Consider the following 26,172-nt stretch of genomic DNA (forward strand, 5'->3'; position numbering starts at 1 on the left):
TTGACATCAGCCAGCATAAAATAACTTGTCACAAAAGCGCCATAGCCGGCCTAGTTATCGAACCCTCACACTATTAAGTTATGTTTTGACATTACATTAAACTGTAAAATGTCATGTGTTTTCATTGACTGTCATGAGACCATTATAATTGTGCCTTGAACATTTCCCTCAGCCTCAACTATTATTAGCGCTACAGTTTGGACTAAACATTCAGATGTCATTAAATCTCATAAAACCAGTTTGATGACAGTGAATAAGTACCGAGGGGATTTGGGGAGTTTTCCTTTCGCTAAAGTATGCGAACTGCAAACAACTGTTAACGGTAGCCACTTTCTCTGTGTGTGTTTGTCTGCAGGTGGAGGCAGAGGAGGCTGAAGTGGAGCAACAGCAGCTTCACTATCAGCACACCGGCATCTCACACACCTGTAAGACTGACTACAAATAGTTGATTAATAGTTGAATAATTGAAACAGTATCTGTTCCAGCCTGTCTGTCACTATAAACATGGGACACATGACTGGGTACATCTAAGAAAATGTCTGCTGGAGAGACGCCCTTTATCGTCAACACGAGAAAAGGGTGTTACAGTACCATATTGTTGGTGTCTTCCTGTAAACCAGAAGCAGCCATTGTTGAGTTATCTTTCAAATGTGCTGCATAATTTACCCTCATCCTGTTGTAAACTGAGAGCACACTGGAACTATTAATTCTTCCTTCCTGCTATTGAGGTAGCATTGCCCGTTGTAAACAACCTGTGCTCCCCTGTGGCTGATGCCGTTTTTTAAAACCAGCAGGAAAATTATGTTCACTTTTGTAAATAATTACTAGATAGAGAGCTTCTGCTCCCGTCATTACTTTGAGGTTATTATTATTAGTAGATAATGAGAGACGGGACAAATGGTCACCCTCCTCTTTCTGTCTCTTTCTCAGCTGAAGGAGGTCTGGACAGCGGCCAGGGTTCTTCAGTTTTCTCCTCAGACTCCCCCCACCTGGGTCAGCTGACTATGTCATACAGCTGCCCCCCCTCGACCCACCCCCCTTCTCAGCCCCAATCCCCTTACCCCTCCACTCCCTCTGCTGCCCCACAGCAGCACCCAGGCTATGCCCAGCCGCCGCAGCCAATGGTAAGTGCTGATGTCATCCAAATTCCGCATGTGTAGGTAGAGCGAGGACACGTTTGACAAGCGCTGAAAAAGACGAGTCAGTTTGAAGTGTTTTGCCAGTGAGTTGGAATGAAGTTTGCAGTGTTTGTGAGTGAACTTAATACACAAGAACATGCTGACGTTTTTTTATTTGGAGATGATCACCTCTAACACAAAGAAGACGAGCATTAGAAAGATAGTTACTTAACTTAGACAATCCATTACTTAATGTCACAATTTAATATGTTTACCAGTCAATCCTCAGCCATACATTTTCTGTTGTTACTCATTTAAGAAGTCTGTAAGTCACTCTATCTCTTCAGCATACCAGATGTAATGAACCATTTTCTTTCTTAACCCTCCTCGTTCTTATGTTTAAATCCTTCTTGGATTGGATTATAGCTTCTGTTGTATATTCAGCTGCTCTTCTTTTTGTTATGGAACAGTAATTTAAAGTTGTTTTATAATAGATAATTGGGCAAGTTTTATATGTAATATTACATTTATAACATGTGTTCAGGTTATTTCTTGATCAAGCTTTAGATGTGAATATTTTACCCTACAGTTATATTGTGACACTTGGCAGTAAGTTGTCTCCAGTAAGTTTTTCACTCGGTCAGTGATTTGTCAGTTACATAATATGTAGTTTGGCTAATTATGTGTTCTGTATATTTTTTTAATTAGTTGTCAGGGGAGTGATGTTATCATCATCATTTCTTTAAAAGTTATGTACTAGCCATGTATGTGAAGATAAAACACCACAGGTCATAATTAATTCATATTATGTTTCATTAATTTGGCACACATTTGTGTAAGGCGACTTTCAATAGGTGCATTTAAATTCAAGAATAAGAGCTACTGTAGATGTCATCTAAAAAGTGCAATTTTCCTGAATAGACAGCAAAAATCATATTCAGTGCTCTAAAACAAATTTTCTTATTTTTTTTTAAAGAAACTAGAACAATGGCACTTTTTTTCATTTGTCTGTCTATTTCACTCTTATTCAATACTGATGTGTCTTCACATTGTTGATTGAACATGTTCTCCACTTTTGTATTTAGCCTTCTTCAATCACTCAGGGAATGTTTGCTGAGAGCCATTTTACCCACAATCCTCAATTGTTGACCTTTTAACAGCCGCACGACCACCGATGAGCCTGGTCCCTTGCTGAGGGGAACTTTTAAATACTCATTTACAGACAGCATCTTCTTGTAATTTTCCACTCTTGAACTTTCCATCTTTTTATGTATTTTATTTAACCTTTATTTAACCAAGAAAGACTCATTGAGATTAAAAATCTCTTTTATAAGAGTGTCCTGGCCAAGACAGGCAGCAGCTTAATCATACATGCACACAAACACAAACACAAGTTGGACACAAACATTAAAGCTGTTGGCCTGTTGATTGTTGTTTTCAGTGCAGTGGCACTGACTTTGACTGATTTGATGTCCATCTGGATGGTCATTCAGTTTGTAGGCTGAGTAATTCAGTTATGCTTTTGGCTTATTTTTAGTTATTTCATTTCAATGGGCAAATTCCTCATCAAGGCTTACTTCCAGCTCACTCTATGTAGATAAACTGACTTAATGTCAGAACATTTTATCTTATGAACTCTCTTATGAACAACTACTTAATTGATATATCTTGAATAAACATTGTTTTCTTTTATTTGATATTGTTTTATATTTTGATTTATGTTGACTTGACTTTTTTCATTGTTCTGGCTCAGTCTTCCTTACATTTTTCTGTACTTTATTTGTTGGTACATTCATTTATATTTATTTTTGTTATTGTGCTTTTTGTGTTGTTATAAATTCTAGAGAGAAAATGTAAAGGTTTCACTCTATTTAGAATTTGCTGTTAGAACAGCTACTCATACGTAGTCCTGGTGTAATGATCTGAAAGTAATTGTTCACTATCAAACTGACTTACAGTTATATCACTCTTCATTTGGTAACATTTGTTTGATAATATAATTCATTTTGTTTTGTTTATTCTTCACTTAATCTCTGAGTTTTCATACGAGTGTCCTTTTATAGTGTTTTGTTTTTTTTTATTTTACTGGTGTTTTGTGTTTTTAATTTCTTTGTTTGTTTTTCATGTTGGTCCCACCTTCTTCCATCACCCCTCCCCGGCCTGCAGCCTGCGTTGCGCCGTCGTCGAAGTCGTAGCATGTCTGTTTGCGTCCCCCCCTCCTCCTACTCCTTTTCCCATGTTCCTCAACCCCTGGCTGCTCCTCCGAAGCAGCCCTCCACCCCTCCTCCAGACTTGTCCTCCTCATCCTCCTACACCTCCACCTCCCTCTGCATGCCTCTCGCAGCTGAGAGGGACACATTCGCCGGGCGCCTCTCCAAGGCCCTAGAGACAGTGCTGCCCCTTCACTCGGCCTCCTCTCTGCCCAGGGCCAGGCAGCGGAGGGCCAGCCTACCTGCCCTGTTCTCCGTCCCTGTAGGTTCACAGTCTTAATCCCCAGTGGTGGTGACCCCTAGAGACGAAGGAAGAGCAGGAAAGATGAGTGAAATAGGCCACACAGGTGTCTGAAAGTAGATAGAATGGAATATTCTTGTAATTACAGGAGAATGAAGAGAGAATTGTATATGGAAATCAGTGACACAGTCACTGTGCTGTTCTAGTGCCAGTAATTTGTTCTGACTGCTGGATGACGCAGTGAATGAAAGGATTGTTAATGAACCAGCTTGTATTATTCATGCTGATGCAGCTTTGTACAACCTGCTGAACAAAATATGCGTAAACATCCACATGAGTCAGAAAGTTAATTTACTAATTACTTGATATTCCAAGATAAGATGCACACTTGATAAAAAAATCTAGAATTGGTTTATCTAATGATAGTTCAGCTGCAGCAATGTAGATTCAAAGTGTGTTGGCTGAGCCAGTACTTTACGTTAGCTTGAGATCTAATAATTTGGAAAATTTATGGCAATTTAAGTGGCACATGTATCTTGAGTAAGTAGATTAGTATGACCCTTATATTCAAAATGAGTTTGCTTTCAGACCCTGCTGTGAGTCTGTGATTCCTACTCATCAACCTCCATCAAGTCTCTCATTCTCCCTCTGTTAGAACACTGTGCTCATTAAATCCAGATTTGATTGGCTTGAGCTTTAACATTGCTCTATGATATAAATCTAATATCATGTGCATCTGCCATCAGGAAAACTGCTCATTTTACGATCGAAATTATTGAAGTGGTTTGGAGTATATTGGGGCTTCAAACGAGAATGGTGACAGGAAATGAGGAGAGACCGAGACGATAAAGACAACAGGGTGCCCTTTTTATTAGTTTTTTGTTTAGGAAAGATGACATGCTAAACTCTAAGACTGTTACGATACTTTAATGGTGCACTGTGTACAGCTCTTATTTGATATATTTCCCCAACTGAGTAAACAAGCTGTCCTCAGAGGGAAATTTAGGTTCTCATGACACTGTTTAAAGCTTGACAGGTGACTACTTAGAAGGATGATGCAAATATAAACAGAGTAAAACGGTATGAAATTGCGTTGTCCTTCAGTTTATTCAGTCATGAAAAGCAGTGACTTAATATTTTTCTCGTTTTATTACGATTTCTTTCCAAAACTACAAAGTGCCCCATTGATCAGAAGCATAAATCTGAAATCCTTCTGCCAACTCAAAATTTATAACAGCCAGTGGAAATCCTGGTTCCTGGTATCCAGTCCACAACTAAAACACAATTTATGATGCACACACAGGCTACAGCCAAACTTCTCTTATTCAGATAAAATCTGGTTAATAAGTCAAAACAATGTAAACCCTGTATTTTTTTGATTACAGTTAGTTGAGTTAGAAAGTTGATATTTTGCAGCGAGAAGCTCAAAAAAGATGTTTTCCTGAGTGCAGATGCCCCAGGATATTATTGAGCTTAGATCCACACTTTGGCCTTTCTTCTCTTTGTATTTACTACCCCACTGCGTACCTACCTCTGACCCCCAATGTGTCTCTGTCTTGTCTGTCTCTTGATTGTCTGATTGGCTTTGTTCTCTACCTGTCTTTCTCTTGGTTCGTCTGCCTGTTTTACTGCAGCTTGGCATCCTTACATTACCTGTTGACTTCATCTCATTACTCCCTTTTACAGCTGTTGGGTGTCTTCTGTCCTGTCTTAACAACTTCATTTTGTTTCTAGTGTGGAGAGTGAATACATGTCCTTTTTTTTTCTTGTCTTGAAATGATGATCTGTAACGCACTATTTTCTCCATATCATGTGGGCCTTTGCTGTGGTTCTCTCTCTCATTCTGAATCTCATTCTCAACTCCATTGTATCTCATTGTCGCAGCAGCATTCAATGCCGCACCCCTACAGTGGCGGCGCAGGAGGAGGAGGAGGAGCAGGAGGGAGCATCCCCCTCTCAACTCTCCCAGACCCCGCGACTCTTTTCTTCCCCTCCATCCCTGAGAGGCCCATTTCTTTTTCGCCTCCTCCCACTGGGCCTCCTAAGGCCTACAACACCCAGAGACGCAAGAGCACGTCCATTCTTGAGGCTCACACCCGTCACTTCCAGCCTGCCTACCCTCGCTATGGGAGCAGCCTGCATCCCTTCTCTGGGATGGAGGGAGTTGAGACCCCCTCGCTCTTCATGGTGAATCCCGGTTTTGCAGCAGCTGCTCAAAGACTTGGTGTTGGGGAGCCGCTCCATCTCCCAGGACAATCAGACCCAAGTCTGTACGGCTATAAAGACATGAGAGCAGAGCACGAGGAAGCAGTGAGGAGATTGAGTCTAAATCAAGCTGCCTTATTGGACCATTATGAAGCAATGGCGTATGGAGGATACCCAATGACTGCACACCAGCTTGGCCACTTGAGTTTCCATCAACAGAGGCAAGCAGCAGCTGCAGCTGCTAGTATGGGTTTCGACCATGGTCCTCCACCTCAACCAGGGTTCTTGCACCCACACATCATGCAAAGAATGAGTGCACACAGCCCAATCCCTACACCCCTAACTCCCATAAGTGCACCCGCCATTGGTTCTGCTACTTCTTCCTCATCTGATGGATGCTATCCACCACAGCATACGTCCCAGTCCGCCTTCCCTATTTCTGCACCTCCTATAATGGCCGACACCCCACAACCAACAACTGGAAGCGTCTTTGAGTTCCATTTAGCGGCAGCCGCTGCAGCTGCTGCTGGAGACCCAAGCCTCCTGGCATCCAGACTATTTCGGGCCCGAAGAAGCTCCATGGACCTCCCTCTAGAGGACAACACTGGAACTGGATCAGGTGGTTCAGGCACGTACAGCCGTCTGCAGCCAGTGACAGAAGAGCTGTACTCGTACGTCAGTCCTGAGCTCCCCTTACCTCCAGGAAGTCTTCTTCTCCACCACACAGGTTTAAAAGACAGAAGCCCAGACCCTTCTAGTGACTCGATGGCCTCCTCAGACGCTGGGGAGTTCCAGTCACCTCCTCCGCCACCTCTCCTCCCGCCATTCGACTCCTCAGCTGCTCAGTCCATTCCTCACTCATCCTCCGCCGCACTCTACGATTCATCCGTCGGAGCGTTTCCCATAGATCCCCAGGGACATCCACCCTCCATGCAGAGCTTTCTCCCTCCCACTCCATCCTCTGAGCTCCCGCTTGGGGGAGCTTCAGCGACTCAGCTGGAGTCTCTGATCCAGGGTGCCTGGGCCCGGCATGGCGGGGTGGTACCAGCCCAACCTGATATGACATACCATGAGTCATTGCTGGCCATGCAGGCTGCTAACCCCACTCTGGTACTGAGTTAAAACTCTAAAATCATCCCTAGTCCTCTGGGTCAGTTACTAGTTTAAATAACACAAGTTGCTTTTTTGGCAAAGATCCACAACCAGCTGTTCATATATCATGTTTGCTGCATAATGGCTTTCTATAAATTGTCAGCATTTCATAGATTGAGAATTTCACATATAAGACCATGATTACATTCACTTCTCATCACCTTGTGGCAATTCTAAAAAAAACAAATGTATTCTTTAGCGTAGATGGGTAAAAAACAGTGTGAATCCTTCTATGAAAAGCAACTGAATTTTTACCAGAATAGTAATTTGATCCAGAGGCCATTACACCAATCCCTATTTTGTTTTTCACCCAACCAACCCACGAGCCCCAGCTCATGCTTACTTGTCATCGTGTAGTCTTTGGTTGTAATTTTAGACCAGACAACCCGAGTCATATCAACACTACAGAGTGAGTCTCATGGTCTGCCTTCAAAATGTCTCACATTATTCATTCCATGACACTGTTTTCTTAAAGAAAAAGAATCTGTAGAAAAATGTTAGTCAAAAGTTTTAGTTAGCAGTACTTAAAGGTTTTATGGGGTGGCGCATGGAGTCAGTATGGAGTCATAGGAGGGCCAGGATAAAAAAGTAAATCTGTGAAGTAATGATACAGTTAATGTGAAATGTAAAGGGGAATAGATTTAAAGAATTTGTATTTTTATTTAAAAAGAAGTCGACATACATTTGTAAAAGTCAAATTAAAAACATTTTAGAATAAATGATTAAATACAAAAATATGTACTCAAATAACATAGTCTTGTAATATATGATAAATCTACAAATAAATGTCAAAAATAAATGAAAGTGTATGTAATTGTTTTATTTTGTTATTTGTCATTTTAGTCATTTAGTTTTTTGATTGTCTCTTTATAAATCAAAATGTTCAATTGTATTTCTACAAATCTTAATTACTAATGTATTCCTTTATTAGTACTTCTTTATATTTCCAAATTTATTTTCTTATTCTTATAAAGATTTAACTCTTTTTTTTTATGGCACTGATATGACTCCATACAGAAGCACATCTGGGTGCAACTGAAACCAGAAACGCTGGACTTATAAGAGCAAGATAAGAGCCAGTTTTGTTGGTCAAGTTACTTTCAAAATCAACATTCAGAAGGTAGACGTTGCGACGAACTCTGGTGTACAAGCTTTATAAGCAAACAGTCTAAGCCCCCTTCCTTTCTGTGTTTTTGTTTGTATTTGATTTATTTGTCAGTATCAGTAAGTAATATTTTGTCTGTATGTTCATATATGAATGTATATGAGAAATGTGTGTTTGTTAGGGTATACGGTAAATGTCGTATACCTGCATTTTTGCTCGTACAAATCCAAAGTCCATCGGTTCTAAGACAACTTAAACTACCTCAAAAGTCTATGTAAAAACACCTGCACATTGAATATTGTGTTTTGAATCTAAGGACATCACTGAAGTGTGGTGACGCTGTGAGACTTTGTTGATTTGTACAGACAAACACACAGAAACATACAACAAAACCAAGGGGGCTCAGACAAACTGAGCAACGTAACCATGCAGGTAGACATTCCATTTGTATATTTTAGATTCTTTCTGTTGTTTTGTGTTGTAATAGCTTAAGATCTTGGCATTAAGTCAGTTCTTTATTATAGCATATTGTGTTGTCATTTCCGGCCTGTCTGGAAATCAACTTCCTACTCAAGGTTCAAAGGTCACAGTTTAAATTCATTAAACCCTTAGAATGCTGATATTATCTGTGTCATCCTTACTTTCTTTTTTATTTACTTTGACCCACTTATGATCTTTCCTTTCATTTCTTTAATCTTTATCTGTCATTTTCTTTTTTCTGTCTTTATATACATTTTATTTATTAGATACTTGTGCTGTGAAATTCTTTAGGATGATTTTGTGACTGCCTATGTATGATGTTAGAAAAGAGGTAGGTATCTGTGTGTCTGGTGCAACATACTTGTAGAAGATTCCACCACACTTTGTAAGGGTGGGCTTCATGACAAGTAGAAAGTTGCAAACAGCCTTCTAAGGGTTCGTTCAGTAAAGTGGTCCTATTTGTTGTAGGCTGCTGTACATTATTCGAAGATGTCAGGAAGGAAATATAGCTGTTGGACTTTCTTTAAGGACTCTTTAAATATCACCATCAGGTGTTATTTCAGAACCCTGCAAAGGAGAGGCCAAGCTTTTGGTTTTACTTAATGCTATTATCAGGAACCGGTAGAGTTTGCTGCCACAGTCAGTATTATTTAACATTGGTTCTATTGCAGTAAATTAAAAAAATCATGCTGTGTTTTTTTTTTTTATAGAGAAAACAGCAGTGAGTTGTTAAAATTAACAAAATAAACATGCCAGTTTCAGGTTATGAAACGGGCGCATTTTAATACTGATGTGAAAAGATTGGCTATTTATATATAATCATTCTTGATGCGTTGTATGGGTTGTATTCCCAGGAGAGAGAGAGAGAGAGATATATATATATATATATATATATATATATATATATATATATATATATATATAGATATATATATATATATATATATATATATATATATATATATATATATAGATATATATATATATATATATATATATATATATATATATATATATATATTTATATATATATTTATATATATTTATATATATATATATTTATATATATATATATATATATATATATATATATATATATATATATATATATATATATATATATATATATATATATATATATATATATATATATTATATATATATATATATAAAATTCAAACAATTTATCATGGTGGAGTGCTGAGGATGAATTGAATAGAATTGTCTTGGGTTATGGCAGTAAAACAAATTGAGCTTTGTTCGCCATCTTAAATAGCCACAAACAGATAAGGATGAAGATAAAAATCCTTGAACATAGGCAAGGTTGCTCATATCGCATTTGTCCACAGGGGGCGCCAGAATCACCAAAAAGGAAGTAACTTGTAGCCACTTTAAGTTCAGGAATTCTGTTTTTGGTGTCAATATTGCAGCTGCTACTCTGTGCTCCATTGACTTATTATCACTGCCAATCACTTAGGATCTGACCTGCATGTTGAAAACCCCCCTGTACTTACACCCTGCCTAACCCAAGTACTGTGCCTGTACTGTTGTACCCGCTACACTACAAGCTGTGTATACGCATACAGAATGTGCTGTTGCCGTAATACATCGATGTGCTGTCTGTGTGCATGAGTGCATACACAAGAAGAAAACATAGAACTGATCAGTATAGAACAGCAGAAGTACCTTGTGTTTGCAGTCATGTACAGTCTCTAATCCATGAGTCACAAACATGTTCTGATTATTACTTGTTTTTTTTTCTTCTCCTTCCTTGTTGGCAATCTTCTTGATTTCTCACCTCTATCCTCCATCATTTCTATATCCCACAACACCTCTTCCTGTCTGTCCATCTTTCTCTTAATCTGTTTCTCAGCAGCAGGTCCAGGCTCCCACCACTCAGCATTCTCCAGGACCCCCGCTGGTCCCCGCCACCAGCCAGCCAGCTCCTCCTGGAACCTCCCAACATGTAAGGAAAACAACTGAAGTAACCCAAAAACTTTTTATGCATTCTTACTTTGTTTTGCCCATTTCTCATTTATCTCTTTCCTCACACTCATAATCCCCTCTATGTCCAAACCCCATGAAGATAAAATACAAAAATAACTCCACCCTGTTTTTGGTCTCATTCAGTTTTGACTAAGATGTCAGTTTTCTCTTTGAAGTCGTTGCCTTTGCTTTAAGGTAACCACAGCAGCTCACACAGAGCTGGCACTTTGCCTGCAGTGGAAGCACGCTCCTTTTGAAGAACTGTTTGCCCTCGGCACAAACTCCTGCTATGAACTGATTACAGGCCGAAAATGATTTGATTGAGCGTGAAAGTGGATGTTAATCACGGATCAAACATTTCTCGTCAGAAAACGATGGAATGTATTAAGTTCTTTTATTTTGAACAAGCAAAACAAGCAATCGCCCTTAATTACGCTCAACATGTTTACATGAGAGTTGGTATTCCAAACCTTCACACTGCATTCACATTTTATCATTTGCCTATGATTATCATGAGAGTGCTGTCACATGGCTTAAAACTTGAGTTTGTTTTCATAGTTAACATCAAGGCAGGAAATTTAAATAAAGTGGATAATATATAACTGAATTTATTAAATGAATTCCCTGCTGGTACTTTCCATATTATTTTGTTTCTCATAACAGGGATTTGAGTTTATCCAGGTTATATAAGCAGCACATGAACTAAAAAAAGTATCAAACCTAAAATGGATATCGGTGTGCATGTAAATGTTTATATTAATGTATTCCTATTGACATTTAATTTCCTCTCTTCTTTCCTTTACTCTCTCTCTCTCTTTCTGTCTGTCCAGGTCGTTTCATCCAATCATAGTATCACATCAGTTCAGAGCCCCACACACACGCCTCAGCCACAGGCACCTCTACAGGTATGTAAAGAACAGTAGCTCTGCTTATTGAGCTATATATTGAACACAATGCTTCATAAACACATTCCTAATGCAACACAAGCTGCAGTGCTGCATTAACTGCAAACTTGCCGTACATGTCGGCATTCATAACACACGCAAACAGCTTTCTGCTTGTAGATGTTTAGTTATGCGCACATAGGCATTTACATACATATGCTAGAGTATAAAAGCACATGCAGTGACTCAACAGCTTTCTTGAATACATCTCAGGGTTAGATTAAGTTTCAAACAACCCCCCATCAGTGTTGTTTTTACCATAGTTTTGATATTGGATGTACTTATATGGACATACTGTCCTTACTAACCACTCAGAGGTCATTTGATCAGATATTTCTATGACTTTGCTATTCAGTCGTGTACCCAGTCGACTGACTCTTGGGTCAGTTATGTAATCAACTAGTCATTCATGTTGACGGTAAACATTCCAGTCGTTTATCTTTTTCTCAGTTCATATTCAATGTCATTCTCGGTCTGTGTGTTACTATCGCATGTTTTGCTCGTCTTGAATTGCTCATTTTTACACGCTAAACCTTTTCGTCAGCTCAGCTTGTTTCTTCTATTTTTCTTTCCATTTTCTCCGGCTCGCTCATTGGCATGCTGCCTGTGCTCATCACTGGGTTTGTTTTTATGTGTTTTTATACGTGCCTACTTATCTTTGTATTGGTATGCTTCTGGTTTTTGCACAAACCGGATGTACGTATGTGTCTGTGTGTGCTTTTAGTTTTGTGATCTCAGTCCGGCTCCCAGTATAGAACATCTTTTTCTTCTGTACCAGCTAGCTTTGGTTCAGGTACATACATGTATGTGAATATAAATGTATTTAGTGGCCCATGTGTGCCTATCCTGATGTATAAGTGTGTTTGTAAGTGTGCACCTTCGTTAGTAATTGTGCATCTACGTGATATGGACATCCCTCTTGTTTGTCTACTGTTAAGATATAGCCTTTTGTTGATGCCTTTGGCCCTGTATTTCTCCTTTGTTCACCCCAGACGTGAGCAGTGAAGAATCTTGTTTCTCCAGGCCAGTGTGTCCAGTATGAAGTTCTACTAAAGAAACAAAAGAAATATTCACTTTTTTTTTTAACTTATGTAGCATTTTGAAAATTGATATATCATCTGCAAAGTGAGCAACACAGCATGCAAAATCTCCAGCTGCCGACATTATTAGACAGATCTACATCAGAGGGTTTAAGTCCATTTTGTCTTGTATCTATGAAGGGAATTATAGTAGTAGTGTATAGTTATGTTTAGCTTTATGAGGGTCACACCACAAAGTCTTGCCAAATGTTCCATGCCGTTCCACTGACTGATAGATGGCTTTAATGCTCCCAACATGCACAGCAATGAACCAACGAAGGCTGCGCATTTCAAACTTTTAATTAAAATCGCCTTTCGTGAATGTCATTTGACTTTGTTAGACGTCAAGGATACGCACATGCCTTTTTAGCTGAGTAACACTTAATGTAAATATAACTTTTGTTTAAAGAAAAAAACTCCCCGGGGCACGTTTAAATGACCACACCATGTTAAAGTTACTGTACTACAAGGAACTTTTAACTGTTTATACCGATCTCTCTATATGACCTACATAAGCTAATTAGACCATCAGCGGGAAGATTAGCTACAGTATTTCTGGATAAATATTATTGGTATCCTTAATGCCTGTTACCGTATTGGATTCCGACTAATCCTGACGGGATAAGTCACTGATCAGAACTAGAGTAGTGCTGAGGAAGGACTGAGGGGTCTCACAGCCTGAGTAAAGAAGCTACATTGTGGTTTGGCAGAACGACACAGAATGTTTACTTTTCACCATCATTATCTTTTGTACCTTCTAGTCAATTTAGGTTACTGTCCTGCCATAGTATTTTTCATCAACGCTGAATTTAACTGTTTGCACCTGCTTGCCGCATAGTGAAGATTAGCAAAGTATTTTTGCCTACATTGAATCCAAACCATGGCTTTTTAGGCATCAATTTAATTGGCCAATTTTCCCAGAAGTGTTAGAGCTTGTAAAATCCCTTTGTGAAGTCTTAGTGTGAAGAAACATCTGTTGGTAGCCCTGTGTCTCAGTTTTTTATATGGTTTATAGTCGTAATCGACCTTGTCTGTAGAGATTTAAGGTATTTGTGGTTGCATGATCTTAGAGTCTTGTGTGTTTTATACAGTCGTCCTGTCACAGAGTTTGTTGTTCCATTTGAGATGTTGTCACTAATAGGCTTGATCAGTGTCCCAGTTGTCATCTTGCTCGGAAAGTTTTTTCTCACGTTTCTCAGAGTCAAACGTGTCAGTAATGGGTCAGTGAGCTATGGGTGGCCCTTTCTCCTGGTCTCATGATTTATTATGGAGATCAGTGCTCACAAGCTTTATTGATTGACAGTCAAACTAAAGACCAGCTTCAGCTCACTGTTCCATCACCATGCCAGTTGACTTTAAATCTGTCATCACATCTGATCACTTGTCGGGTTTATCTACTTCCTCATCCTCCCATTGACATTGCTGCCCCCCATTCCCTTACTTTTCTCCTCCTACCCGTCCTCTGCCTCATCTACATTCTTCCCTCTCCTTTCGTTTTCCTTTCTGCCTACTCCTCTTCCTCTTTCTGGCCCTTCCTCCTCTTTTCAGCCCAGTGTAACTCCGTCTACCGTTTCCTTGGTGACCCTGCCCTCTGCGTCGCCGTCCCTCCCTGTCGTGGCGTCCCCTCCCTCTTCTCTGCCGCTCCCTGTTGGGGTGGTGGCTACTAGTTCCCCTCCTCCTTCTGTGCCCACACCTGTGCCTCAGCCATTGGCCACCGTGGTGCCAATCATCAGTGTAGTCACCGCCCCACCTGATACTCTCATGGAACCCTTTCCCCAGGTACTGGACAGTCCAAACCCACCTAGTGGATGTGTTGTCCCTGTTCACTGTGCTCACAACTGCCGGAGTTGAATGCTGCAGGAGCCTTGGATTGTTTTTAGGGTTCGAGATGTGTGTGGAAGGGAGGCTTTTTAATCCGTATGTTATCCATATTGTTCCTTAGGCAGGATTATTCTTATGAAACCTCACTTTTACTTGGGAAGTTTGCTCATATAAGATTCACTCAAACTTGTCGTAAATCACTTGTTTCACCCTTGCGAGATTTCATCATATTTGTTTTGCCCTTTGTGCTGAAGAGTTTCATTCACAAAATCTTGCCTGACAGTAAAAGGAATAATTTGATGCCAAGGAGCCTGAAGTTTTGCTGCCAGAAATCAAATTCTGCAGTTTCTAGAATTGTATTACAAGACCTGAAGCTCCAGACTGTCCAAACTGTAACAGTTGGATGCAAAAAGTTAAAGGTTAATTAGGATCAAGTCATTTTGAATTAATCAAACCAATGTCCTCTCGTGAAGAAAGGTAGACCCAAAGGTCAGGTCTGGACCACTAATGCATTTTCTCTGCACCTGAGAGAAAATTATACCTATGAGAAATTCCCTCAAATACAAGGAAGTTAATATGTCATCTGTGTGCCAGCAATAATAAGTGATTTACTTAAAAATCCACAATTTAGCAATACTCTTTGGAAAGGTTCCATGAGTTCTTTATGTGATGTCACTGAGCCAGTGAAAGATATAAAACATGCTGCAGGAGACAGTTGGTCTACTAAAGATGTCTAACAGAATCAATCAGTTACTGTCCGCAGAATTTCTTTTTGCTTCAAGTTAAACATTTTTTATTTCTATGTAGTCATTCATTCATTTGATTATGAGACAAGGTTGCATGTGTTATTTTAGATACTAAATGAATACAATCATTCTATGGCAGCTCTTGCTATGCTCTTTTTGTTTAATGCTTTAGTTTTAGTTCTTTATCCCAAAACTTGCTCTATCTAGTTTTCCTTTGCTTATATTCCATGCTTTCTTCAAGTTTCCCTGGTGTTTGGTGCTGACACCGATCATATTGTGTATGTGCCTTTTCACGTGACTCTGTGTGTGTTGCAGTCTGCCTCTCAGTCTTCAGAGCTGTCCCAGTCCCAACTACAGCCGCCTCAAGTTCTCTCATCTATAGAGAGGTAATAAATGCATCCAAGAGCAAACTCTCACACAGAATTACCGATTGAGAAGCTTACACTTTTTTTTCTGTAACTAAATGTGACCTCTGTGTGTCTTCTCTCCCTCAGCGGCCATTCTGAGACTTCAGGTCTGAGCGACGGCAATGAGGGAGGAGGAGGTCGTCACGAAGGCCGCTCCACTAAGCGTCATCAGAGACGTTCTGTTCGAAGTCGATCACGCCATGAGAAGCTTGCCAAGGCCAAACTCAATGTTCTCAATGTAATAACACGTCCTATAAATCTTATTTACACTGTACCACTGTTATTGCTTGTTGCTTGTTATGAGTTTCAGTAAAAGTCATGAGCATCTTATCAAGCAATCATCTGTTTACACTCTGTCTTCTTTCTGATTGCCTTTTTCTTTATATTTTTGTGTTCATGTGTGTGTAGATCTCCAACCGAGGGGACAGGGTAGCAGAGTGTCAGCTGGAGACCCACAACAGGAAGATGGTGACTTTCAGGTTCGACCTTGATGGAGACAACCCCGAGGAGATTGCTCAAATCATGGTACACACAGTCCACCACTGTTTTTATTCATTCACTCTCTCCAACCATATTGACAGCGCTGTTTAAAAACCTGAGTATGATTCGTGTGTGTGTGTGTGTGTGTGTGTGTGTGTGTGTGTGTGTGTGTGTGTGTGTGTGTGTGTGTGTCCAGGTCCAGAGTGAGTTTATCCTGGAGAGTGAGAGGGAGTCGTTCATTGAGCAGGTCCGAGAGGTGATTGAGAACGCTGATGAGAAGGGTCTTGAGAGAGACACAAACAGTCAAGTAAATAAAACACTAAAACTTTAATTATCTCTCTCTTCTCCTGTCTACCTTCTTCTTTGTGTTTTTGATAGAAATATGCTAAATATTTCTTTTATATTTATATTATGTTTGCTTTTTTTCCTGAAGTCTCTATTGCTTTTGTATAGCTTGTGTGCATTCACGTTTTTTTTCTTGTTGATCTACAGATGGCAGGTGATAAGGTGCAGCAGATTCCTGCTATATCTGTCCCCATGCCAGGTAAAAACAACAATATGAAAATATTTAGCATAAGTAGAATAAGAATAAGTAAATTATTAGTGTCAGGGGCAACAGGGTAGCACAGAAATATATCACATTTACTCTGTCAAGCTCCATTGAGCTTCCTGTTCATTAACTTTGCAAATATTAGTTTCCATGTTTTTCTCTTATAGAGTAAAAGAAAACAATGATATTTATTGATGTTCGTCTCTTCCCAGACATCCCTCCCAGTGCAACAGCACAAGTGGTCCACTCAGCAGGTCGGAGGTTCATCGTCAGCCCTGTACCTGAAGCAAGGCTGAAGGAGCAAATGCTTCCCACTGCGCCGTCTCCTACCCCTGCACCTCCTGTTGAAACAGGTCAGGATTTTGTGTGTGTGTGTGTGTGTGCCTGCCTACCTGCGTGCGTTTGTGTGTGTGTGGGTGTGGGTGTTTGTGTGTGTTTTAAAGGTCAACTAGCAATTCCATTGTTATCTTTTCAAAGAACTGGGTTTTGTTTGCAGCCTGTCCACCAATGTTCCATCGGACTCCCAGATAAGAAGTCTGTGTTATATAGTTGAATAAAAACATTTTGCTGAAATGTTATAACGATAACCCAAAAAGAAAGAAGTAAGACCCAGGCAGTAAAAAAAAAAGAAAATAAAACAACAACTGAATTTTCCTTAAACTCACAAATTAAAGTGTACTGCCACACACACGCTTATCAGATCAAGCTGTAATGCTTTTAGAAGAAATTGCCCAAATGTTCTGGCAAAATGCAACACTGGCATTTATTAAATTGATAGCATGAGATCTTTTGCAGGAACATTAGAACATAAAACTGTATCCAGTCTTGTGTCAGATATCGGGGAATTTAAACGTGCTGTAAAAATTCATAAAAAATACCCAAAAACCCAAAAGGAAGTAAAGCAGTGATTTAAAGAATGTTTCTTAATCCGTTTTCTATTTTCTAAATAATACAAAGAGGATCTGGCATAATTTGTTAGTGGATTCACATAACTTTGCAAACAGATGGAGACTAATCCAGTCAGGATCAAGTGGTTCACCGTCCTCTCCTCTCCGCACCCTGACCTCGACACATGCTGAAATCTAGATTTCCTGAGTGGAATTCAAAATTAGGTAGCCTTTAAAAGAGAAACACAGGAGCAGCAGCAACTCAACACTGTTGAATCATTGACTGTATGAAATAAGGACTGAGCTTTCAGGTCTGAAAAAAGAAGCCAAAGCATTCTTCTGACTTGCAGAGAGTGAGCCGACTGGTTGCAAAAAATCTGATTGGATGTAAGCTTGGGAGAAAAATGACCCTACATCTCACTTGATTTATTACCTTCGTAAACAGTTTTCTAATGAGTTTATAGTCTCAATCGCTAGTTTCAAGCCTTTGTTAATACAGTATGGTGTTCCTTTAACAAATTATGGTCCCATTTAGAGTAAAACAGACGATGAATCAGATTACAAGCTCCCTTGTGATTGACAAATTGCAACACATTGTGTCCTCATCAGTCATATCCAGTCAAGATAACCTCCACAGCTCCATTAGCCAGAAATCTTGATCATAATTATGACCTGTCTGTGTCTCAAATAACACTCGATTTCAGTCTGCAAGTCAGGTATTGTTAGGTTAAGGATCATCCTACAGTGAACAGGACGGACTCTTGGGGTTAAACTCGTGTTTCTTTTGTTCCAGTTCCTCCTGCTTCTGTCCCGCCTTCGTCTCAGACTCCAGGCCCAGGTATGGCGTTGTCGCAGTCTGCTGGAGCAATCAGCTTACAACAAGCCTTCTCTGAGCTCCGACAGAACCAGAATCAGTTCGACTCTGGTCCCAGCACCGCCCCGGCGTCCATCCACTCCACCCATCCTCCTCTTCAGCCTGCGGCGGCTTCTGTCCCCTCACAGGCCAGCGCTGTCACTCCTGCTGTGGATGTCACTGCTGGTCTTGTCCCTATGAATTTAAACCAGGAGCAGGTCTTGGAGCCCTCCCTTCCTCCCCCTTCCTCCACCAGTCCTTCCTCTATGCATGCTGTCTCTCTCAGCCCTCCTTGTTCCTCCTCCCCTCCTGCCACTGTGGTGAATCAGTCCATCCTTCAGTCACAGCTGGGGTTGCAGGCTGTGTCGCAACCCCAGGGACAGGTGCAGGTCCAGGGGCCAGCACAAGTTCAGCCCCAGGCTTTCACACAGCCTCTATCTCAAACTGTCTCTGCTGTCATTGCTACTTCTTCCACTTTACCACTGGTTAGCATCCCGCCAACAATGCTCACCTCTCCTCCGCACACCCTCACTGCTCCCCTTGTTTCCTCTCCTCCAGCCTCCACCGAAGTCTCGTCCTCAATCTCTCCCACCTCATCCCCTGCCCCTTCCCTCTCCTCGACTGTCATCCCCACCACTGCCATCCCCGGCCCTCAGCTTGCTCCTTCTGCCACCTCCCAACACTCCTCTCCTCCCTCCTCCACCTCCTCTGCCGCTGTTGGGCTCCAGCCAGTGACCACCAATGTTCCTTCAGTGCAGCCAACTTTGGTGCACTCCCAGCCGCAGACAGCAGCCCTGCCTGGGCAGACGCACACACACTGTGGAGAATGCGATGCGAGGTGAGAAGAGGTCGACCTGCCTTCATTTCGTTTTCATCACTTTGTTTAAGTTGCAGAACATTCAGTGATATCTTTCTCAGGTGTGAGGCTGAGTCCCAGGGCAAACCTGACGACATCCAAGCCCTAGAGAAGAAGCTGCGCTCTCTCTTCATGGACCTCGGCGGAGGAGTGCCACCCACTCAGGGGGACATTGTAGCTGGTGACCCTGCCTCTGTAGCCTCCATGGGAGGTACCTCCTCCCCTATAGGCCCCTGCTCTACCTCCAGCACATCTGTCACCACACCTGGCTCCAGCCTCCCTGCCAATCCCCCCCAGCCCCCCTCTAGCCTCGCGCTGGGATCACCTGCTCAAATCCAGGGCCCTGGAACACCTATCTCCACCCCTGCACAGATTGGTAGGTAGATGGGTGTGTGTTTCTGAATATAAACTAATGTTAGTTACCGTGTGTGTTTTGATCATTTTGCTTGCTGGCTTTCAGTTTCTACAGTCGTCCCTGCTTCATCCTTTGGCCAGACCACTCCATCCAAAACCCCCTTATCCAGGGTACCGGTGAGTGATTAGCTGAAGTCCAGGTTAAACCATTTGTTGTTAGATTTTTTTAAATCTAATTCTATGATCCACTATCAGACCAGTGTTTGTTTTTAAAATAAATGTCCTGGTTAATTTACAGATAAAGGTTAAGAAGTCAACGATGATCTTATCTTAAGAATGTATAGGTGTTTCTACTCACTTTCCTTACAACTCATCTGGCATGTGAATTCCTTTTAACATTCTCTGCAATGAACACCATTCTCATAACCTCCTCTATGAATCTCTTCCCTCTCATTTCTCCCACTCTGTCTCTTTCTCATCACCTCTCTGTCTCTGGGATTAGGCCAGTTCTCCTTCTTCAGAACTCCTGCCATCTTTCCCTGGACCTTGTCTAATACAGGTGTTTTTTTTTTGCTCATTTTTAGTTTCCAATGCAATGCAATACTGTATTCATACCGAGCCTGCAATGCTTATGATTACAGTTCCATGTGGCATCTGGTGTGTGTGAATTGTGCTTCTGCTGTGCAAAAAGACATTTGATCAGAGTGATTATTGGATATTTTAAAGGCTAGAAAAAACACAAACCATTTATTTTTTATAAAAGAAAAAGATGAATTGTGATTACACATACACAAAATATATAAATTAAATGTGCAAATCACATCAAACTGTAAAAATGTTCAACATCCAAAACAATTGAATACCCATCAGAATGAATGTCTTTTGAGCTCAGCGAGAGAGAAGAATGAAACATCAAACAGATATAATATAACTTTAAATTAAGAGGATGAACAAATACGACTGGAGAGATGCTGGTTCAGAGTTGGACAGAGAGAGATGGAGGCGGCAGGGAGACAGCCTGAGGACCTTGTAAATCAGGGCAGAGAAGACACTGAACTGACTGTAACTTTCAGACTGTTTTTGTTGTGCCTGTGAATGCTGCCGTCCCAAAAATAGACCTCTTATTTAACCGCTGAACAATGAGATATGACTCTCGGCTCTTTTATGAAAAATCTGACCTGCCAAGTTTCCGACACTCACTCCTCTTCCCTTACGTAACTCTCTTGGGTGAGACTTGTCCTGTTTGATTAAGGTAATCCTGCTGTAGTTGAAGCTCACGCGGGACTTGATTCTAATGATTTCCTTTTTAATTGCAGTTAAAATACTCCGGAGAATAAAATACCTTGTTTGTCCTCTAAATTGCCTCATCTGTGTGTGTGATGGCACAGGAGAGGGCTCTGGTATAGACTTTAATGAAGTATTTGAGTAAAACAAAAACTTTTGGCTCTTTTTAATCACGCTTTGCTCATAACCATTAATTAGCAAACTCCAATTTGTTAACCAGTAAAATCATATCTGCTGAATGTGGGTCCATGTGTGCTTTTGGCTGATTTGTGCGTCTGTTGAGTTCATCAACTTCAGTCTCTGTGCGTGTGTGTGTTTATTTCTCTGTGTGTGTCTTGTCTTTTTCCAGTCCCAGCAGCCTCTGGAGGATCTGGATGCTCAGCTAAGAAGAGCTCTGAGCCCAGAGACTGTTCCTGTCAGCACACACACACAGGTTAACACACACGCATTTGGATATTATTCTGTAAATCTTGTTGTATTTCACTGCTATTTCACCGTTTTGTTTTCTCCTCATGCTAACCCAGGCCTCTCACAGTGGCATTCCTTCAGCGGGACACAGTATGTATATCAATAAATCTATTAATGTATCTATGTATCTGTCTCTATATCTGTGTGTCCATCTAATATTTCTACAATCTGTTTTTTAGTTCCCTTTTCTCTGGAGGAAGACACTGTGTCCTCTCGTGCTCCTGGAATAAAATTGGGAAGATTTCAGGTAACATTTCTGTCACGTTACAGACCACACATGACATGTCACAGGTTAAAGGGTCAGTTGATATAATAACTGTAGCCTTGATCCCAGCTGAAAAAGACTACAAGAAACTTTACATTTCAAGTATATTTCTCACAGCAAGAGTCTGAGAATGTTAAATTGGCTAATAGGTATAAAAGAAAACACCTGGAATCAAATTGATCAGTTTGCCGACATTTCCAGTACTTTACAACTTGTTCCACATACTTGTCGTTTCTTTTAGATTGTTAGCTTTCAGGTGACTTTCTCACAACAAATCCCGATACCTTAGAAAGCTGATCTGTTAACCTTTTTTCTAGTTTTAATAAAAATAAAGTTTCTGCGGGTCCAATTACCACATTTTCTTCGGATCACACACAGCTAATATGTTGTGATGTGAGGTGTAGGATAACGTGGTGTCTCTGCTCATCAAAAATGTATCTCTTTCTAGAGGAAATGTGTCTGAATTACTTCTGTTAATGTTATTTTCTTCTAAAATTCAACTTCAACGAGGTTTGGCTCAAGAATAGTGCATTTAGGGGTTGGTTGAAGTCTGTTGGAAATTTGAAACCCGCTGCATCTTGTGCAAGAAAGCAATTAAATTAGGGAACAAAGGCATTGGAATCACATGGGAAGTCAGAAAAACTTAAAGTGGCTGCATAAAGCCACAAGCAAACGTCTGCAATCAGCCAATATTGTTCTGTATTCACATTTGGAGCCTCGCCAAAGTCCAGCCCTGGAGCAACCCACTCAGTGCCTACAACATTAACTCCTGCAACTCCAGCAAGCAAGTCTTATATTTACTTGTTGAAACCTGCAGAACCCTGGTAAAAAACCTAGAGGTAGCGCAGTTCATAGTTAGGAAGAAAACCTACTGAACATTTTAACAGTAGCATGCTGTTTTTCTCTGTTGCATCATCCACTTTCTCTTGCTCCTCTCACTGGTTAGGTGTCCTTGGCTGCTGAGGAGCCTCCTGTCAAACCCCCAGCCTGCACTGAATCTTCCTCCACCACCTCCTCATCCTCCTCGTCTTCTTCCTCATCATCCTCCTCCAGCCTTTCCAGCCCAGAGAACACACTGCACAAGGACTCCTCGTCTCCTCTGAGAGGAGGAGGAGGAGGACGGGGAGGAGATGTTGTGGATGGACTCCCTCAAAGGACTCTGGGAGTCCAGGCCTCACCCCTCACCTCACCCTGCCCCTCTCCTAAGCCTACCACGACCATCGGACGCTTCCAGGTATTTTTCCGGGTTTCATTCTAGGTACTACACAAGCTCAGAACTTTCAGTTCACTCATTATTTCATCCAATATTTGGCTTTTGTATTTCAGGTTACCACCAACTCAGAGGCCCGTGTTGGTAGATTCTCAGTCAGTCGTGCTCCTGAGCAAATCCCTGAACCCAGGCAGACCCCTCAACCCGCTGTGCAGGCGGCTAACGGACCCAGTAATGTGGGGCAGCTTTTGAGTCCAGACTCCGCTCATAAAGCCTCGCTGCCCAGTCTAAACAACAACTCCTTCAATAACTCCTACATCAGCAGTGACAACGACTCTGAATTTGAGGATGAAGACTTCAAACGGGAAGTCAGCCGACTCCGAGAAAAGCAAGTTTGCCCTTTCTCTCTTCTCGAAAATCTAAGAGGAAATACAGTTCTGTTGCCCCGCCAACACTTTCTTTATTGAGGTTAACTGCTTTGTAGATTTTGCTCTTGTCTTTCTTCTCCCTCTGCGCCCCCAAAAATAGTAGGCTGTGCTCTGCTTCTCTTTTTGCCTCTTGTTTTTCCTCTTTCCTCACCCTCAAGAACGAGGTCAAGAACTCACTTTCTTTCATTACTTCTTTCGCTTCTTCTTTTCTGGAAATGTCCGGCGCTTTCTCCAAAACTGGTCCCTCACCCACGTTCTTTCTTTTAGCCGTTGCTCATATTTATCATTCCCTCTTCCCACCACCAGGCACATGCGTGAGATTCAGGCCCTCCACTCCCGCCAAAAGGACGAAATAGATAGTCTCTTCACCAAGCTGGGAAAGGTAACTCACCTTTATTACGTCAGAACAGATGCTATTAACATCATATCACGTACAGTACATTGTAAACAACCGTTTCTCCCTTGGTGGTGACGTAGGTTCCTCCGGCTGCAGTGCTCCCTCCAGTTATAGGCTTGACTGGCAGAAGGAGACGACCCACCAAAAGCAAATCCTCCAAATCGTCCAGAACCAGCTCCACCCACGGCAGCAAGAGTCCGTTACAGCCAGGTAGGCTTATGTGTATACATTTTTCTTAAGAGTTGGTTCACCAAAAGTCCAAAGCCACATAGTTTCTTACTTACTTCTAGTGGTAACTATCTATTTCATGCAATGGTTGGTTTGATTTGTCCAGGATCCCAACACAGTGGTGGTGAATGAGGTTTGGTTTTTGAGTTTTTCGTACAACAGAAAATGGACACATAAAAAAGTACATCAGCAGTTTCTCTTTTGACAAATAATTTCATAGGACGCTTAGGAAAACCAACTGTGACTTTGGGAAATGTCACAACAAATTGTCATGACTGAGACATTCATATCCCCCTGAGGATTATTGTAAACCACTTCTGTGATCCCTTTTTACAAAGCAGACATTTTATTTGTCACGTACTCTGGTTCTTATTACCGAAAACGTGCATAAGTAATGACCTTCCCATCATCCTCAGCTCTCCTTTTTGTTTAGTGCTACTTAGCAAATGTTAGCATGCTAAACTAACACAATGAACAACCCGCAGAACCTTAGCATGTTAGCACTTGGCATTGTATGCATGTTAGCATGTTGACGTGAGAATTTGGCTAAGCTGCACCTACAAAGAATGCAGCCTCCCATAGCTGCTAGCTTTGCTGGAGAATCGTAAAGTAAAAATAGATATTGCATTCTCTTGATGGCTTGAAACTTATATATTTATTCACACATTGCATGTCAAATTTTTGCGTACGTGTTATTTGTTATATGGTATTCACTAGGAACCATCCACTGTCCATCCATCCACTGACCGAGAATAGATGGAAAAGTTATATATTATCTTGAACCCTGAAAACAAGTCAGATATAAAGTAATATTTTGATATTTTTTAAACGTCTCGGACAAAATTGTATTGTAAATTAAAACTTTAAACAGCTGTAAACCTGTGTTAAAATGCTCTGAGCAGCTTCTTTAGAAGGACTTTCTAACGCGTTAAATTAGATGATCCGAGGAGCACATTAATGATGATTATTCTGGCTAAAATGTTATGTTGTGAGCACTTCATCAAAACCTGGACAAACCAAACCAAAGAAACCACCAGAGGAAGGTGATAAAATGTGTGTTTTTTGTTAGTTGGTTGAACTGACTATTGAACCCTGTGCCTCAGCTATGCAACCATTAAAATATTGATCCACTACACTACAACATGGTTAAGATCTTTTTACCCTAACGTCACACCGTCTCTGTGTTTATGCATCCGTGTGCACGTGTGTGTGTGTGTGTGTGTGTGTGTGTGTGTGTGTGTGTGTGTGTGTGTATGTGTGTTATTTGCTTGGTTTCACGTGCATGTGGGTGGAGCAGGCTCAGAGCTCGAACATTTCTGACTGCTTTCCCTGTCTGTCCCTCTCTGTGTGGTTGTGTGTGTGGGGGTGTCTGTGTAAATGTCCGTGGGGTGACGGGTGTCTTATCATGTCTTATCTTTGTGTGTGTGTGTGTGTGTGTCTGGTCTCTGGTGTGTCGTACCTGCCCTGTCCTCTCCTGCCTATGCCTTGTGCTATCTCCAGGCAGCACTTTATCCGCCCAGAGCGTCCCCACCATGTACCCCGGCCAGCTGGCTCTTTTAGCCCCAGGAGGATTAGCCGATTCGAGCAGCAGTACTTTGCTCCAGCCACTCAAACCCTCTCCCTCCAGCAACAACCTGTGTTCGGCCTACACCAGCGAGGGGGCGCTCTCTGTTCCCAGCCTGTGTGCTCCCACCCCAGGTAGGCATGTGACTGCAAATCCCAGTCTGCAGCAGAGCTCACGAGCTTCCCCACAACATGAGAAACACTTTGCATACAGACAAACACAAGTGCATGCATTTGGTTTGTCGTCACCTCACAATAAGACACCTCTCACATCTTTTTCTATCTTTCTCTACCTGTGTCTCTCTCTGTGTAAACGGTGTGATGGCTAACTGTTGCATTCTTTCTGTGTTCCTTCACCTGTGTCTCTTTCTTCCCCTCTCAACCTTTCTGTCCTCTTGTCTCGTCTGTCTGTCTCATTTCTCGCCCTTTTGACTTCCTCACCTCTTTCTCTTCTCTGCACTCTCCCTCTCTCCTCTCCTCCTTGTCTTTCCCTCCTCCCTCTCTTCAGGCTGTGTAAAGTTCAGCTGGGGTTCGGAGCGTTTGGCCTTCAAGCCTGGCGGCAGGAGGACGCGCTTTCTGAGTACGCCCTGCTTGGCTCTTTGTGTGTAACGCTTTATTTCTTTGCTCTTTCTCTTTTTACCCGTCGTCCTTACTTACTTTTTTCTTCTTTTTTTTCCTTTACTCCTATATCTGTCAAGTCACGGTCGTCCTGTCTTCCTGCGGGTTTCCTCCTTAGATGGAGGACAACCCTCTGCTTCTGATAACACCGGTTTCCTGCAGAAAACTGGCTCCCTGCAACAAAGGCAGCTTTTCAGGCATTAGTACAAAAAAACAGTTATTCTTCTATACTACGTA

General features: G+C 41.4%; 1 protein-coding gene across 5 annotated transcripts in view; it reads left to right on the forward strand.

Moving 5' to 3' along the window:
* Positions 1-26,172, forward strand: part of wnk1b (WNK lysine deficient protein kinase 1b) — a 98,304-nt gene that overhangs the window by 60,122 nt on the left and 12,010 nt on the right. The window contains exons 10-35 of one of the 5 annotated variants that reach the window (XM_030440375.1): positions 356-425; positions 931-1,124; positions 3,285-3,590; positions 5,454-6,884; positions 10,385-10,477; positions 11,328-11,402; positions 14,069-14,299; positions 15,403-15,473; positions 15,582-15,732; positions 15,903-16,019; positions 16,171-16,281; positions 16,467-16,518; positions 16,737-16,877; positions 18,205-19,102; positions 19,183-19,496; positions 19,581-19,651; positions 19,977-20,033; positions 21,108-21,191; positions 21,283-21,316; positions 21,406-21,473; positions 22,438-22,725; positions 22,818-23,089; positions 23,436-23,511; positions 23,607-23,736; positions 25,255-25,452; positions 25,826-25,897. In XM_030440375.1, the coding sequence (XP_030296235.1) occupies positions 356-425; positions 931-1,124; positions 3,285-3,590; positions 5,454-6,884; positions 10,385-10,477; positions 11,328-11,402; positions 14,069-14,299; positions 15,403-15,473; positions 15,582-15,732; positions 15,903-16,019; positions 16,171-16,281; positions 16,467-16,518; positions 16,737-16,877; positions 18,205-19,102; positions 19,183-19,496; positions 19,581-19,651; positions 19,977-20,033; positions 21,108-21,191; positions 21,283-21,316; positions 21,406-21,473; positions 22,438-22,725; positions 22,818-23,089; positions 23,436-23,511; positions 23,607-23,736; positions 25,255-25,452; positions 25,826-25,897 (5,605 nt within the window). Of the gene's footprint in view, positions 1-355; positions 426-930; positions 1,125-3,284; positions 3,591-5,453; positions 6,885-10,384; positions 10,478-11,327; positions 11,403-14,068; positions 14,300-15,402; positions 15,474-15,581; positions 15,733-15,902; positions 16,020-16,170; positions 16,282-16,466; positions 16,519-16,736; positions 16,878-18,204; positions 19,103-19,182; positions 19,497-19,580; positions 19,652-19,976; positions 20,034-21,107; positions 21,192-21,282; positions 21,317-21,405; positions 21,474-22,437; positions 22,726-22,817; positions 23,090-23,435; positions 23,512-23,606; positions 23,737-25,254; positions 25,453-25,825; positions 25,919-26,172 lie in introns of all 5 variants that reach the window. The other 4 variants (XM_030440376.1, XM_030440377.1, XM_030440378.1 and 1 more) reach the window with 4 other exon arrangements.

Source organism: Sparus aurata, chromosome 14, assembly GCF_900880675.1.
Source record: "Sparus aurata chromosome 14, fSpaAur1.1, whole genome shotgun sequence".
NCBI lineage: Eukaryota > Metazoa > Chordata > Actinopteri > Spariformes > Sparidae > Sparus > Sparus aurata.